A 15493-nucleotide genomic window follows, 5' to 3' on the forward strand; every position below is an offset into this window, starting at 1 on the left:
TTTTTGCCTTAGCAGCCAGGTTTGAATGCCAGCTCTGCAGTTTACTAGCTACCCGTGGAACCCCCAGGTAATGATCTCGCTTCTCTAACATTCAGGTTCCTCAGCTCTAATATGGAGATAGCAATCCCTACCTTGCAGACTTTCTGTGAGGATTGGGATAAATGTACAAAACCTCTGGTCCACAGCAGCCATTCCACAGAAGAGCTCTTCCATCATGTTCCCCAATAGTTGCATTGGCTTTACTCCAATGCTTACTACAAGGTCCGGTTTCACTCTTCCAATTAATTAACTTGTCAGCTTTCCTCAGTCCCATGAGCTCCAGTGTCTTGCACAACATACCCTGTATGTGGGAAGATGTCCAACAAGGGACTTTTACTAAGGGCTTCTGCAAATCGTGATGTTGTAGTGGAAAGTACATGGGTGTTGTTCTGAGTCAAACGTGGCTCAAATCCCCCCTCTGGCATTTCTTAGCTGTGGGCTTCAAGTCTTTCTCATTCACTGGGTAAATGGGGGTGAGCAGAGCCTGCTGGCGGCATTGCTTTGGTCTGACACATAGGGTTGTGTATAAATGTGTGATAAAGAGTGTGTGCTCCATGAATGTCAGCCTTTCCACCTTCTCATTCTGGGAATTCACCTTTTCACCCTGTGACTAGCCAATCTCCCACCTCCCCAAATGCTGCTTTTATATCCTATCAGCCGCCATCAGAAGGAGATTGGAGATGAAATCAGTTTCAAAACAAAGTCACTGGAGAAGAGGTCACCCTGAGAATCTCTCTTCAACTAAATTATATTTTATTTTAGGATTCAGAGCAGGGTTTAGCAAGTATTCTCTCTCTCTTGCCCATTTAGGTAAAGAGATATATTTTTAGGCTGCATTTTAAAATTTAATTTTTCATACCAAATGAAAATAGCACTTGAGTTCAATGAAGAAAGTTTTATAGACTTTCATGAATGTTAATAAGGCATTAGGTGTTATTTTATAGCGGCCGAATGTTGCCATCTGCACTTGTCGATTAGGTTTACTTGATGCGCTGGCATGCACAAACTGCATTCCTAGACTTAACTCATCATGTTAGGTCTGTCTCGTATTTTTGAGGTATACTTGACATATAATCTTATGTAAGTTTCAGAGGTACAAATAATGATTTGATATTTGTATATGTTGCAACGTGAGACTAGTTAATCACAATAAGCCTAGTTAACATCCATCACTACCCATAGTTATACATTTTTTCCTGTGATGAGAACTCTTAGCAACTTTCAAATATATAATATCGTACTGCTAATTTCAATTTAAAATACACCATGCAGTCCCATAGTCCCATGTTGTGCGTTGTATTGCCAGACATTTATTTCATAACTGGACGTGTGTATCTTTTGACCACTTTCATCCATTTTGCCCATCTCCCACCCCCCACTTCGGGCAACCACCAATCTCTTCTCTGTATCTATGAATTCAGTTTTTTTTTTGTTTGTTTTTTTTTGTTTTTTTTTAAGATTCCATATATAAACAAGATTCTTATGGTATTTGTGTTTCTCTGTCTGACTTATTTCACCTAGCATCATGCCATCAAGGTCCATCTATGTTGTCAAAAATGGTAAGATTTCCTTCTTTTTGATGGCTAAAAATATTTATATATACATTTATGCCACATTTTCTTTAGCTCTTCATCCATCAGGGGACACTTAGGTTGTTTCCATGCCTTGGCTATTGTGAATAATGCTGCAGTGAACATGGAAGTGAAGGTCTCTTTTGACACAGTGTTTTCATTTCCTTTGGATATATTCCAAGAAGTGTAATTGCTGGATCGTATTTTTAATACTTTGAGGAACCTCCACATAGTTTTTTTTTATGGTGGCTGTACCAGTTTACAATCCCACCAAGAGTTGGGTATGTTCAGTCTGAAAGATAAAGCAGAGCGCGCCATGGGATATTACAGAATTTATTATAGGGTAGTTTACTTATAGGCAGGCTGGGCTGGTGTGGACAGATGGCCCAACAGTTTTGTGCAAATTACTACGTTACCAGACCCCTGTTACAGTACTTTCTTAGTAGTGCAACTCAGGTACTAACGATTGACAAGACAGAGGGACAAAGAACGCAGTAGCATCACGGACCTTACCTACTGATGCTCTTGTGATGGATGATTGCTTATAATTGATACTCTTACCAGTTTGATATTTATCTCAGTTGTCATATCCTTCTGGCTGTTGCTAACAAAAATATTTATGGCTACATTTTGAGGAACACAGGTAATAATCATCAGCTAGGAAGCTTTGATATGCTTGTGAAGGACAGTAAAGTTGGTCAAAGGTCACAGCATGAAACTGAAAAATGAAATGAAATCCAGGATACAGAGATGGAGTTTGTTTTGTTCACATCTATGTCTTTACAGTCTGTTATGTGCATTTGGTGTAATGTGTCATTTAAGGCCAATATTTTCTTATTTTCTCTCCTAGATCTATCCATTGATGAAAGTGGGGCATTAAAGTTCCCTCCTAATTAGTGTATTGCTGTCTATCTCTCTCTCTAGGTCTGTTAATATTTACTTTATATACTTAGATGCTGCTATGTTGGGTGCAGAAATATTTACAAATGGTTTATCTTCTTGTTGGATTTACCTTGTGTCATTATATAATGACCTTCTTTGTCTCTTGTTACAGTCTCTGTCTTAAGGTCTAATTTTTCTGGTATCAGTGTAGCTACCCCAGTTTTCTTTACTTGCTTGGAACATCTTTTTCGACCCCTGCACTTTCAGTCTGTGTGTGTCTTTAGATCTGAATGAGTCTCTTATAGGCAGCATACAGGTTTTTTTTCAATTTATTTAGCCACTTTGTCTTTTGATGAGTGAATTTAGTCCATTTACATTTAAAGTAATTACATGGATGTATTTTTTGCTATTTTGTTAATAGTTTTCTGTCTGTTTTGTAATTTTTTATGTCTTCTCTTTGTGATTTGATGATTTTCTGTAGTATTATGCTTAGATTTCTGGGTCTACTATAGGTTTTTGCTTTGTGGTTACCATGAGGCTTACATAAGACAACCCATATTTATAACAGTTTATTTTATGTTGACAACTTAAGTTCAAAAGCATTCAAAATCTCGACATTTTTAGTACCTCCTGCACGTTTTATGTTTTTGTTTTTAATTTTTTGGGGGGAATACTGGGGAACAGTGTGTTTTTCCAGGACCCATCAGCCCCAAGTCAAGTTGTTGTTTTCACTCTTGTTGTGGAGGGTGCAGTTCACTGGCCCATGTAGGAATCGAACCGGAGACCTGGTGTTATGAGCACTGCACTCTAACCAACTGAGCTAACCGATTGCCCCACATTTTATGTTTTTGATGTCACTATTTACATCTTTTAATCTTGTGTACCCATTAACAAATTATTGCAGTTATATTTTCATTACTTGTCTTTTAACCTTCATACTAGCTTTAGAAGTGATTCACCCACCACCTTTATAACATTAGATTATTGTCAATTTTACTATATATTTATCTTTATCTTTACTAGTGAGATTTGTATTTTCATGTGTTTCCTGTTACTAATTAGTGCCATTTCATTTTCACTTAAACAATTCCCTGTAACATTTTTTTTAAAACTTTTTATTTATTTTAAGTGTGCTTTGCCAGGACCCATCAGCTCCAAGTCAAGTAGTTATTTCAATCTATTTGTGGAGGGCGCAGCTCATAGTGGCCCATGTGGGGATTGAACCGGCAACCTTGTTGTAAGAGTGCTGCGCTCTAACCAATTGAACTAACTGGCTGCCCCTTCCCTGTAACATTTCTGGTAAAGCCAGTTTAGTGGTGATGAATTCCTTTAGCTTTTGCGTGTCTGGAAATCATTATCTCTCCTTCAATTTGTAAGGACAACTTTGCTGGTAGAACATTCTTGGTTGGGATTTTTCTTTTAGCACTTTGCATGTATTGTGCCACTCCCTGTGGTCTGCAAAGATTCTGCTGAAAAATCTGATAGTCTTATGGGGGTAACTTTGTATGCAACACGTTTTTTTCTCTTTCTGCTTTAAGATGATCCCTGTGTCTTTAACTTTTGACACTTTACTATGTGTCTTGATGTGGGATCTCTGTATGTTCATCTTTTTCAAATCTCTGGGCTTCCTGGATCTGAATGTCTGTTTCCTTTTGAAGGTTAAGACAGTTTTTAGCCATTATATCTTCAAGTAAGTTTTCTGCCTCTTTCTTTCTTTTCCTCTCTGAGGCCCCTATAATGTGTGTGTCGGTCCACTTGATTTTGTCCCAGAATTTCTCTTAGCTGTCTGTATTCATTGTTTTTCATTTTTTTCTTTTTGCTCCTCTTATTGGGTGGGTGTCACTGCCTTGTATTTGAGTTCACGGATTCTTTCTTCCACTCCATCTAGTCTGTTGTTGAACCCCTCTCTTGTATTTTTCAACGCAGTTATTATTATTATATTCTTTAGCTTTGTTATTTCTATTTGGTACTTTCTTATATTTTCTGTGTCTTTATTGAAATTCTCACTTTGCTGATACATTGTTCTCCTGAGCTTGGTGAGCATGTTTATGGCTATTGTTTTGAATTCTATCACATAAATCACATATTCACAATTTGATTAACGGTTCTTTCTTTTTTTTTAAATGAGGTTTTAGCTTGATATTTCATTTAGAATATATTCTTTTATTTCTTCTTCTGTTTTTGTTTTGATTCTCTATGTTGGTTTCTAGAATTAGATAAAGCAGCCACCTCTCCCAGTATTCAGACAGTGGTCTCGTGTAGAAGACAAACTTTATCATTTACCCTTACCCTAGCTCTCGGTTGTCCCTCAAACCTTAGTCCAAGCAACCTACCACTTAAAAAAAAAAAAAGTGGTTTCTCCACAATTTTCAATATTGTCACAATTTAAAAAAATACTGTGCAAGCCAATGAAAGCATATCTATAGACCAATCTGTCCGTGGACTCCTTGTTTGCAAATTCTAAGGCTCATGACTGTGAAGTTCTGACTGACACTTGATTCATAATGTGGATGCTGCTGATAGTGTCTATGATAATTTTTCAGCTCAACTGTAACATGTATTCACCTGAAGGTGGTACTAGTTACACACCTCACATACCACAGACTATCATTATTTAATGCCTAGTTTCTGACAAGTGCTTTTCAAACACTGTTTCACTTAATCCTCACAATCCTCACAACAACCCTGCATGAGAGAACTACTCTTAGTAAATCCCAGTAGTTGAGGGTGAGACATGTCAGTGTCTCAAAGGGGTGGCTCTCAGCCAACTAATTGGAAGCCAGACTCTCAGGCAGTAGCTTTCCTCCCACCCCCTGTTTCTTTCGCCTGTTCCCCCCAAACCCCCCCATTCAAGCCATTGTTTCTCAGTCTAGTTGTGTAGGACACAGCTCCCTGGCCTGTGCTGGTATTATGAGGCTTGCGCTCCCCCCATGAGGCAGTCGGTAGCCAGTCGTCGGTCGGCTGATCACAGCGGCTCACGGCAGCTCTCGCCAGCTGCCTGCTGCTCACACTGGTTGCCGGCCACTCATGGCAGCACACGGCAGCTCACGCTGGCTGCTGGCCACTCACACTGGCTGGCACACGGTAGCTCACAGCAACCCGCAGCAGCTCACACCAACCTCTGGCTGCTCAGGGCAGCCCAGCTCCAGGGAGAGCCATTGTTCACAATCTTAGCTGTAGAGGGTGCAGCTCACTGGCCCATGTGGGAATTGAACCGGTGACCTCAGTGTTAGGAGCACGGTGCTCCAACCACCTGAGCCACCGGGCCAGCCCGCAGTAGCTTTTCAAGTATGCAAATACATCTCTTTCAGGGAAGACTGGGAGACAGGTGTTTCTGTCTGCTCCCTGTGCACTGAGCCATGGGTGATAGCCAGGTAAGAAGTGTTTCCTAGTTTGCCTCTGTGCCATTGAACCCATGAACACAAGCCCTGCTGGTCACCAGAGCCAGGTGATCCAGGGGTGTCCAGGGGTGGCAGCCACAAAACTCAGGACACCAGATGTGTGCACAAGCTCCCTTCCAGGAGATACTGGCGATCTGAAGCACAGCAGAGGGAGAGTGCAAAGATGGCACCCGCTGACCTTTGTCTATGGAGAGTATTTTAATAGGCTCCTAGATGTGTGTTAAATTAGATGCCTGCCCCTCTGGCTGGTGCTTTAAGATAAGCAAATAGGGCTCTTACACAGACAGACTGGTCGCTTTCCAGTTGGCTGTGTCTGTGCTGGGCCTTGGGGTTGGTGAGTCCAGTCGTACGATCCCTTTGAGAACTATTTCTCAATTCATTACAGCTTTGAGGGGCTCGTGGACGTGAGCCCTGGTGGTTTTCAAAGCTAGATGTTTTGGGAGCTTGTCTCTCAGGTGCAGGACTTAAAAGTTGGAGGTGCCTGATGTGGGGCTTTGTTTATTTGCTGATTGACACTCAGAGAGTAAACTCTTGGGGAACAGGGATGTGGTGTTGCTCATCCTTGGGGTCTCAATGCATAGCAGTACCTGACATGTAGTTAGATGTTCAAGAAATGCTGAGGGAAGGAGTGAATAAAGGAGGGAATTTAATTCGGCACTGAAGTTCCCAGGAGGAATCTTCCTTCACGTTTTACACAGCATTTGCCTCCTCGGAACTGGAGTGACTTCCTCCTCTGTGACCCTTGGCACCCAGTCTGTGCTCATGCAAGCCACACGCCCTGCAGACTCTAGCCGTGTGTTGGATCTTCTCTCCCATGTCTCTGGGGAGCTCTGGAAGCCAGTTTTCCCATTTCATGGTCCAAAAATCCATTCCCCCCCCCCACCACTAACTCTACACCAGACTTGCCCAAACTCCGTAAATGCAGTACTCTTTTCCCCAGAGAGTGTGAAGGTCAGGAATAAAAAGAAAACACACCACAGAGCAGGGCTGAGCTTATGGTATTCACAAGAGCATCTGAGAGCTCTCCTGCAACTCATCCATTTATTTTAACGACATCAGAATATTACAGTCTGTTGGGAAAAAATGCACATTAGTTATCCCATACTAGGGAAGTGGCACTATAACATTGTTTTTAAAAACATCTTAATATTTTTCTTCTTAGAACCTATTGTGGAGTTAGAGAAATAAGCTTTGCCAAATGCTCAATTCCATCTTTGCTGGTCCTGGCTAGCTGGCATCTCTCAACTTTCCCCAAGTGTGTCCTTTGGCACTTTTTAACCCAGAGTGGAAAACATGGATAAGCGCCGCCAAACCAGACAGTGCCCCAGCTTCCCAGCCATCTGAGGGCACTGGGAGATGGCTGTGGAGGAAGGCGGGGGATACTTTCCTGGCCACCTAGCAGGTGTTGGAAGGTCTATCTTAGGGTTCGCTCCACCTGGGTGCCCACTGTGGCGTAGCAGGAGGAACTGTGGGCTGGGTAGACACTGGGATCTATTCCTGCTTCTGGTGATTTGCTGGATGACCTTGGTCTCTGGTCTAGACCCTGTTTCTCTGATTCTCAGTTTTCCCACTCACAAGGGACCCCCTCAGTTGCTTCAGTTCTGAAATCTGGGACACTGAGTCTTTCAGGGGCAGGTCCATTTACGCTACGGGGTCCTGCTCCCAGCAAAGGCAGTGGGTGACTGCTTGGCCTTAGGGTTCATCTGGTGATAGATTTGTATGTGGTGAAGGGCAAGGTTAGCTCAAACCCCATCTTAGGCACTCTGGGGTTCCCGAGGGTCATCCTGGGTGATTTTCTCCTCTTTCTGTGGCCCTGGGAGATCTCCTGTTCCTCGCCCCTCTCCTCGTCTTCCTGTTTGCCATCTTTCTGAAGTGTTAGACTTGGGTTCCTTCCTATGAGATTAGAAAGGCAAAGCCATCTTCTACAAAGGACTTTTGGGCATGTCAATAATAGCAACAACAACAGTAATAATAACAACAGCATCTTACATGTAAGGTTTTTAGTTTACACTTTACAAGAGCTTTTAAATACATCATCTCATCAGTCATTTTAGGGTCCCTTTGTTGAGTCAGAAAAGGACCCTCCCTCCCCCTTTCCCTGAATCCTGCTCAGGGGGAAACAGAGCCCAGGCTCCCTTTTCTGTACATGTGCATGTTTCCCACACAAACACTGACCCATTAAACATGAAAATTACCTAACCAAACTCTTCCCACCCCATAGGACTTTGTTTCTAGAATTTCGCTGCTCAAGTAAAAGAATTTTAATCTCCGTTTATTGGAGAAACTTCATTTTAGGGAGCATTTTTTTTAATGGTCTTGCATTTGGCACTTCGTCAAGTCAGGGCTTCCAAAACTGAGGGAAGGCTCACAACCACCCCCAAACCACACTGAGGGAAGGAACCTGGTCCTTTTGGCTGCCTTGGTGGACTGTGGCTGGGCTCAGGCTCAGGCCCAGGGGGTGAACGGCAGAGAGAGGGCTTGAATTCTTTAAGGAGGCAGAGGGAAAGCTGCAGCCTGGCAAGTCCTTCCAGAAAGCCAGCGACCTTGGGTGGGGCTGTCGAGGTGGCAGGCTGAGTGGGCTGTGGGCCGGCTGGGCAGAGGCTATTTAGTGCTGGCGGTGGAATAAGGCTTAGCTCCACCTGCCTGCGCGGGGTGGGTGGCAGAGCATGGGGGTGGGAGAGGTGTTGGGCAGATCCCAGGACACCTCTTGCAGGGCAGTACTTCTGAGCTAACCCAGAGATTGTTGTGACCCAGCTGGAAATCAGCATTGTCAAGCCACAACAACCGGGAGCCCCCAAAGCCATTTTGTGTGGCGGAGCCCTGTCTCCTCTTCCAGGCCTTTCTCTACTTTGCCACCGATTCTCTTTCTAAAGCAGAGTTTGTCTTGCTATTCCCCCACTCCACACCCTGCTGGGCTCATGATCTAGCCTGCCACACATGGCTCTTTGCGGTCGAACCCCTGCCTTCATGTTCACCCCCCCTTCTCTCTACAGTGTGCATGCCACAGTCCTGCCACCCCAGACCTGTGATTGCTCTCCAAACACATCATCAAGCCTTTTCGTATTTTGCTGCTTTTTAAGAGGCCATCCCCTGGAAAGTTCAACTTCCTTTCTCATGTCCTGGCAAACTCCTATTCATCCTTGAAGACCCAGGATTGGAAATTCTGTACTCTGGTCAGCCATTTTCCTGGTTTATACTCCCATTAGTAAACTCATATAATAAAGCAACTGTCCTTTTCCACGATTGTTTCTGCCCTGGCTGGTAGGATCCTTGAAGGTTAGGACATGTTTCCTTCCCACGAGGAATGAGTTCTGAAGTCAGATAGTCTGGGCCCAAATCCTAGCTCAACAATTAGACATCTGCTCTCGTGTAAGTTCCGTAACTTCTCCATGCCTCAATTTATCCAACCGTAAAATAGGTTAGTAAGGTCTTTACTACAGAGTTGTTCTGAGAATTAAGTGAAAAAAAATTAGAATGGTATCCGATGTATAATGTAGTGAATACTAAGTAAGTCTAGCTGTTAACATTTGAAACAAGGCCCAGTACGTACCTGGAACGTCATGTATATTGTGTGTTGTTAAGTAAATTGCTCCATCTTGTGCTTCCCTCCCTCCTGCTCTTCATTCCCCTCGTCCCCCCTTCCTCCTTCCCTATCTGCCACTTGCCTTATGCTCCTCCACCTTCCTTTTTCTTTTCTTCCTCCCTTCTGGATCCTTGGAGCCTTTGGCTTACCACTGGTCCTCACAATCACTGGGCTCCTCTGTGGACCCTCAGTGCTGGAAGGTCTCTTCCCTGCCACTGGGGGAAGGAGAGGTGGGCGACTGGAAACAGGGAGTTGGTGCGAGCAGCTGAGCCTGAGGGGGGAAGGGGCAGGTCCCCTTCAGGAGGGCTGGCAGTTCTTGGAGTAGAGTTAGGGCTGCCTTTGCTCACATTCCCTGATACGTGACCCTTTGTCTAGAATCTTTCTGGCTACTAGGGAGGCAGAACAAGACAGACCGATAGCAGGAAAAATAGCAGGGAAAAATATCCACTTTAATTTTTGGTGGGTTTCCCTGATGAATATAAACTGCCCAAATTTCCCATGTTTACGCCATTCTGGAGACGGAATCTAGGGTTTGAGTCTGGGCACCATGGCCTGGCTCTTCCATTTAGCAGATGTGTGGCTTAAGGCAAGTTACAGAGGTGGAGAGAGGCCTCAGTTTCCTTATCTGTGAAATGGGGCTATGTTGTTTTTCCCTTCCCAGGGTCAGGAGTTACACGAATAAAATAAAGGGCAGTGCCAACATGCATTGGAAAATGGCCAGATGGGCAAGCGGTCTGTCATTATGACGCTAGCCTAGAAGAACAGGTTAAGGCCTGTCTGTCCCATAGCAAGAGCCTCCAAGAACTTTCCAGAGTCAGACTTCTACCAGGGCTGTGGGTCAGTTTGGCTCCCGACCGTCTCATCCCAGCAGCCCTGACGTCACAGTCCGGCGTGACATTGACTGGAGGGAGGAGAGTGGGTCAGAACCATCAGAGGAAGGGCCAGTGGCTGGGGCCGAAGGACACAGCATGACCCCTCCTGCTTCCCCAGGAGAACTGTGGTGGCTGGGGCGGGGCAGGAAAAGAGCAGCTATTCTAAAATTTGGCAGCACAGCCTCCGATGAAGCCTGTGTGTGAGCTCAGATAGTTCTGTAACAGAACCCAGGGCCAGTTGGGAGGGAGGAGAAGGGTCTGCAGGGGTCTGTCCCTGCAGGGGGTCTGGGGCAGACAGAGGCAGCGGTTTTTTTGAGGTCACAGCACAGACCAGAGCCCAGCAGCTTTTCCTGGAAGAACTGGGCATCCTGGACACCAACAACCAGGATTTAAAAACTTCTTAGGGAAGAAAAAAAAGTTACTAAAAATAAGAAGAAACAAAGAAAAGTTTTTCCTTCCCTCTCTTCCTCTTATTCCTTTTCCTGAGCTCATAAGCAGGTGTTGGTTTCTGCTGACATGACAGCGTTTCATAAACGTAAAGACTTTTCTTCCTCAGACTGGCTATCACTTCTTTATTCTTATCCTTTTAAAACATTTTTATTACTTTTTTCTTAAAATTTTTAAAAGCTGTTTATAAAAACACGACAAATACACAACACAAAACAAAAACTCAGTAAAAATAACTCACTATATGGTACATATACTCAGATGGTGTGATATATTTATATAATAAAAGATGAAAATAGTCACTTTCCATAATAAAAATAAGTTCTATTTTTTGTTTATTTTACAATATACTTAATATTCTCTTCTTTTCCTCTCCAGCTTCCACCGCTTGACTCCGAATCCCGAGGGGGTCCCACGTGGCTGTCCCCTGCCACCGCGCTGGAGTCCGAGCGGCCAGGCCGGCGGGCGGCTTAGGAGCATGCGCGGCAGCCGCACTCTAAGTGTCTCTCCACCTCTTCGACGAACGAGGAGCCGTCTGTGCACTGGAAGACGTATTTCCGCCGCTTGCTGCGGGTCGGCTGGCAGCACTGGGGCCCGCAGCCCCCGCGGCATTCCATCACCGGCACTTTGGAGGCGGTGGCACAGGATGCATAACCTTTCTGGCGGCGGATCGCCTCTCGGACTACCTCCCCCAGGCATGGATTCTCTGCGGACGGCAGCGGGTGAAAGTCAGGGCCGCGTGGCAGCGGAGGTGGTGGCGGTGGTGGCGGGGCAGGGCCCAGGGCAGGGCCTGGGAAGGCTGTTCCCATGACCACGCGTACTTCTTCATTCACTCGCCATCCCTGTCCCCACGACTCATCTGCCCACCCCACTCCTCCACATACTCACCCCCCACTCATTCTCCCCCACCCGTCCTCGCACCCACTCACGCACCCATCTACCCACCCAACACCTAGCTTCCCTCCATTCACATATCCACCTACCAGGCTTGGTCACTTCCTTCAAGGATCTTAAAGACCTGACTTTATGTGGCAAATAGGGGACCATGGGCTAAATCTTGTCGCCAAACTTTGTGCCTCACATGCTTAAAAACCCAATTGTTAAAAAGCAAAACCACCCTAGGACATCTCTTCCACCGAATAATTGGGATCTCTGGCTTCTTTGAAAACCAGGAGGTCTGGCAAAGCCGAGCCTGATTGCAAGGGTGGGTGATGGCAGGAACCCCGGTCCCCTCTGTCAGAAGCCTGTGTCCGAGGTGGAGTCTAGACATGAGTGACACGATGATGTGAATGGCTGTTTGTTTGTTTTTCTTTAAGGAGGGTGCAGCTCACAGTGGCCCATGCAGGGATCCAAGCAGCAACCTTGGGGGTATCAGCACCTCGCTCTAACCGACCACCCGAATGACTATGTTTGGAATGCTAAACAGATGGAGGCAATGAGGGACCTGCTCATGCAGGAGCCCGCAGCAAAGGTGGGGCAAGGTATGTTTCTGGGAAGTGACGCTGGGGTTAGATCCGAATGAGGAACAGGAGTCAGTGAGCCAGAGAGGGTGGGGATGGCTTTTCCACGAGTCTTAGAAATCACTGGGGGGACGGGAAGGGGACCTTCTGGTTGGACTCTGACCCAGCTCTTACCTCCACCCTCCACTCCCCTCACTGCATTGGGAGAGCGTCTGGAGCATGGCTCCGGGGAGGAGAGGAGAGGAATGGACTTAGAGCCAGGACGCTCAGCCACACTGCCTCTGACCACTCCCTGGTCACCCTTGAGCCTCATGGGGACTGTGGATGAGAAAGGGCTTCATGCATTTTAAAGCTTGATACAACTGTTGTACATTACGTATGAGATTGTTAAAAGGTTCAGGACGAGGCTATGTATATGGGCAGGGAATAGCCATGTGTGTGTTGTTCTGGCAAACCGGAAATTATTTCAAAATACATGATAAAAGTGTTTAAAATGACAACTTGGTTAAGGATAGTATTTCAACTAGGTATGAAATGCAAAGCATCCTTTAGTGAAGGGCGTCCTGCCCGGGAACGTGGTGGCAGGAGGAAGACTTCCGGTTCCCATGCACTTTTTGACTTAAAGGGCCCGGGGCATGAGAGTCTGCATCTCCAGGGAGCTCGCAGGGGAGCTGGCAGGGCTGGTTAGAGGGCGACACTGTCTGGGGCTCGGGTGCGGGTTAGGTGTGAAGGGCCCCTAGGGTCCACAGGTAAGGTGGGGCATCACACGGCCTCTGAGTGGCTCCCTGTACACCCACCTTGTTCGCAATGCTCCCCACTAAAGCCGGGCTGACACCGGCAATAGGGCTCCCCTCGATCTGAGATGTGGCACTGCCCGTGGTGACACTTGAAGGCAGAGCAGGCATTGGCAGAGTCATTCTTGTGGTCACACAAAGCCCCTCCGTAGCCCTCTGCACACTTGCACATGTATGAGGGCCCAGTCGCCACACATTTCCCATGGTTGCAGCTGTTGGCAGAGAAGGGGTGTCAGTGCTTCTGGAGGCCTCCCCCGCTGGAGACCCAGAGCTGTGGGACCATCTCCATCCCGTGGGCTGCCCTCCGCCAGCCCAGTGGCCTAGCATTATCCAGCGTCACTGCTCGGGAGAATCTAAGTGTTCTCTAAGCATTTTAACTGCTCTACCATCTTAATAATAACACAACTATTACCACCACCATGAGCAGCAGCCACTTGCGAATGCCAGGAAGTGCACAAAGTGCTTCCACCATCCCCATGACCTACAAATGCCGCTCTCCACCTCTCCCGCTCCCCACCTCTCCCGTGCAGTGGAGGGACTGACACCATTATAATTACCCTGCAGCATTGTCTCTCTTGGGATGACACGCAGAGCTCAGGTTAACTGTTGGCCAACTCATAATAGTTACACACATACTCTGGAGAGCTACTCAGGAAACTCAAACCCTTCATAGCGTCCCCGTCCCAGCTTGGTCAGCCCACCAAATTACCCATCGTGGCTCTGGTGTTATCTGGCTGATTCAAATTCTTTACGCTAAGATGCTGAGTCTCTCCAACAGGGCCAGGCACATAGTAGGCCCTGTCGGAGGCATGACGAATGAGTAAGCCATGACCTGTGATTCGGCTGTGCACAGTTACACACAGCTGGTGCAGGGCATGGGCACCCCTGTGCCTGATGAATGCCCCCAGGGCTGCTCAAAGGCCCGCCTTTTTCTAACCCACAGGAGGGGAAGTGCTTTGGCTGGAGATGCTACTTGCATGGGTCATCTCGTGACCTTTCCAGCAGTCACACCTAATCAGGTCCTGTCTACAGTCCGAACAGCTTCCTCAGGTGGGGGGGTCTGAGGGGGGAGCCCACTCTCGGGACACTGACCTGTGGCCGAGGCAGGGGTCCCGGGCCTCCTGGTCGCACAGCGGGCCAGTCCAGCCCGGGTGGCACTCGCACACCACGCTGTCCTTCTCCACCGAGCGGCACAGGCCGTGTTTGCACACGCTGCAGGACTTGCAGCCGGGCGACACGCCCAGGGCCTGCGGCGGGAGCGCTTTGAAGTCCTGCAGCTCGTTGTTGATGCGCACCTCGTGTATGCAGCCGTGGAAGCCGCCCAGCGGCCTGTCCGCGCCCTGACGCAGGGCCGAGAGCCCCGTGGAGGTGGGGATGCCTGTGGAGAGGCGCCAGGGTGTGGTCTGAAGACCGGCCCCGCCCACCCAGCCCCAGCGCACATCCACCCTCAGCGCCCAGAAGCTCGTTACAGGTCCCCGTTAAGCGCTCACAGCCCTGGGCTTCTGCCGTTCAAACAGAGGGAATGGGCCCAGACCTGGGACCTTGTGCACACAAGGTCACTTACCCTTTGTCCTGCACTGTGATTCTTTTAAAAAAAAACTTGGAATTTGTTCTCATTATTTAAATATAGAAAATATCCCTTAAAAATCGTATTTCAGGCTTCCCTAGAAAAAAAAGATCTGGCCACCCACAGCCACATGGCCACCCTGGCTGGAGGAGGGCCAGCACCTGTGTCCCTGTGGAGGAGTGGATAGTACACCACATCCCTGCTGTCCCTACCCGGCCTCGCTGGTGTCACATGCCACCAGGAGAGCACAGCAAGCAGGATAGAGTTTGGGGTGGCAGCCTCGATCAGTGGAACTTTGGGGGTCTTCAGAGGGAGAGAAGCTGTGTTCCTTCTGGGACCGCTCTGGACCAAAGGCAGGTTCCCCGGCCACTCCAGCACTCCAGAGGAGGCTCCTTGGGCGGAGGGAGTCTTGGGACTCTCCGTGTGGAACAAGCAGCTCTGGTTCACATAACCCCTTGAGAATGACCAGCCCAGGGCTGCATTTCAGGCCAGGCTCTAGTAGACTGGTGGCTACTTCTCTTTCTGGCCATTGTAAGACCTAAATCTCAGTTTTCTAAATGCACCAACTGAGCCTCACAGTATCTGAGCAGGTGGCAGAGCACAGGGAATATGATCCGAAGTCCACAGATGGAAGGGCCTGGATGCTGCCTCCATCTCCTCCCTGCCCCCACCATCCTCCCTGAACCACTGGTAGTCCTCAGAAGGAGCCCTGCCCTCTCTCCTCCCCATGCCCTGGCTAACTATTCAGCCTTTAGCAATCAGCTTGGCTGCTACTTCCTCCAGAAAGCCTTCCCTGATTGGCTTTGCTAATGGTGCCTAGATGAGAACAGTGGAGCCCCAGCCAGGGGGTCTGGGAGCAGGTGTCTGAGTGTAGAGG

General features: G+C 47.4%; 1 protein-coding gene across 1 annotated transcript in view; it reads right to left on the minus strand.

Moving 5' to 3' along the window:
- Nucleotides 1-10903: 10903 nt before the first annotated feature.
- SLIT3 (slit guidance ligand 3) overlaps nucleotides 10904-15493 on the minus strand; it is a 551973-nt gene continuing 547383 nt past the window's right edge. Inside the window, exons 34-36 of the mRNA XM_019740962.2 lie at nucleotides 14142-14427; nucleotides 13053-13261; nucleotides 10904-11501 (exon numbers count right to left, since the gene is read on the minus strand). Of these exons, the coding sequence (XP_019596521.2) occupies nucleotides 11266-11501; nucleotides 13053-13261; nucleotides 14142-14427 (731 nt within the window). The 3' untranslated portion in view covers nucleotides 10904-11265. The remainder of the gene's footprint in view (nucleotides 11502-13052; nucleotides 13262-14141; nucleotides 14428-15493) is intronic.

The sequence above is a fragment of the Rhinolophus sinicus genome, linkage group LG10, assembly GCF_036562045.2.
Source record: "Rhinolophus sinicus isolate RSC01 linkage group LG10, ASM3656204v1, whole genome shotgun sequence".
In the NCBI taxonomy this organism is placed as follows: Eukaryota; Metazoa; Chordata; class Mammalia; order Chiroptera; family Rhinolophidae; genus Rhinolophus; species Rhinolophus sinicus.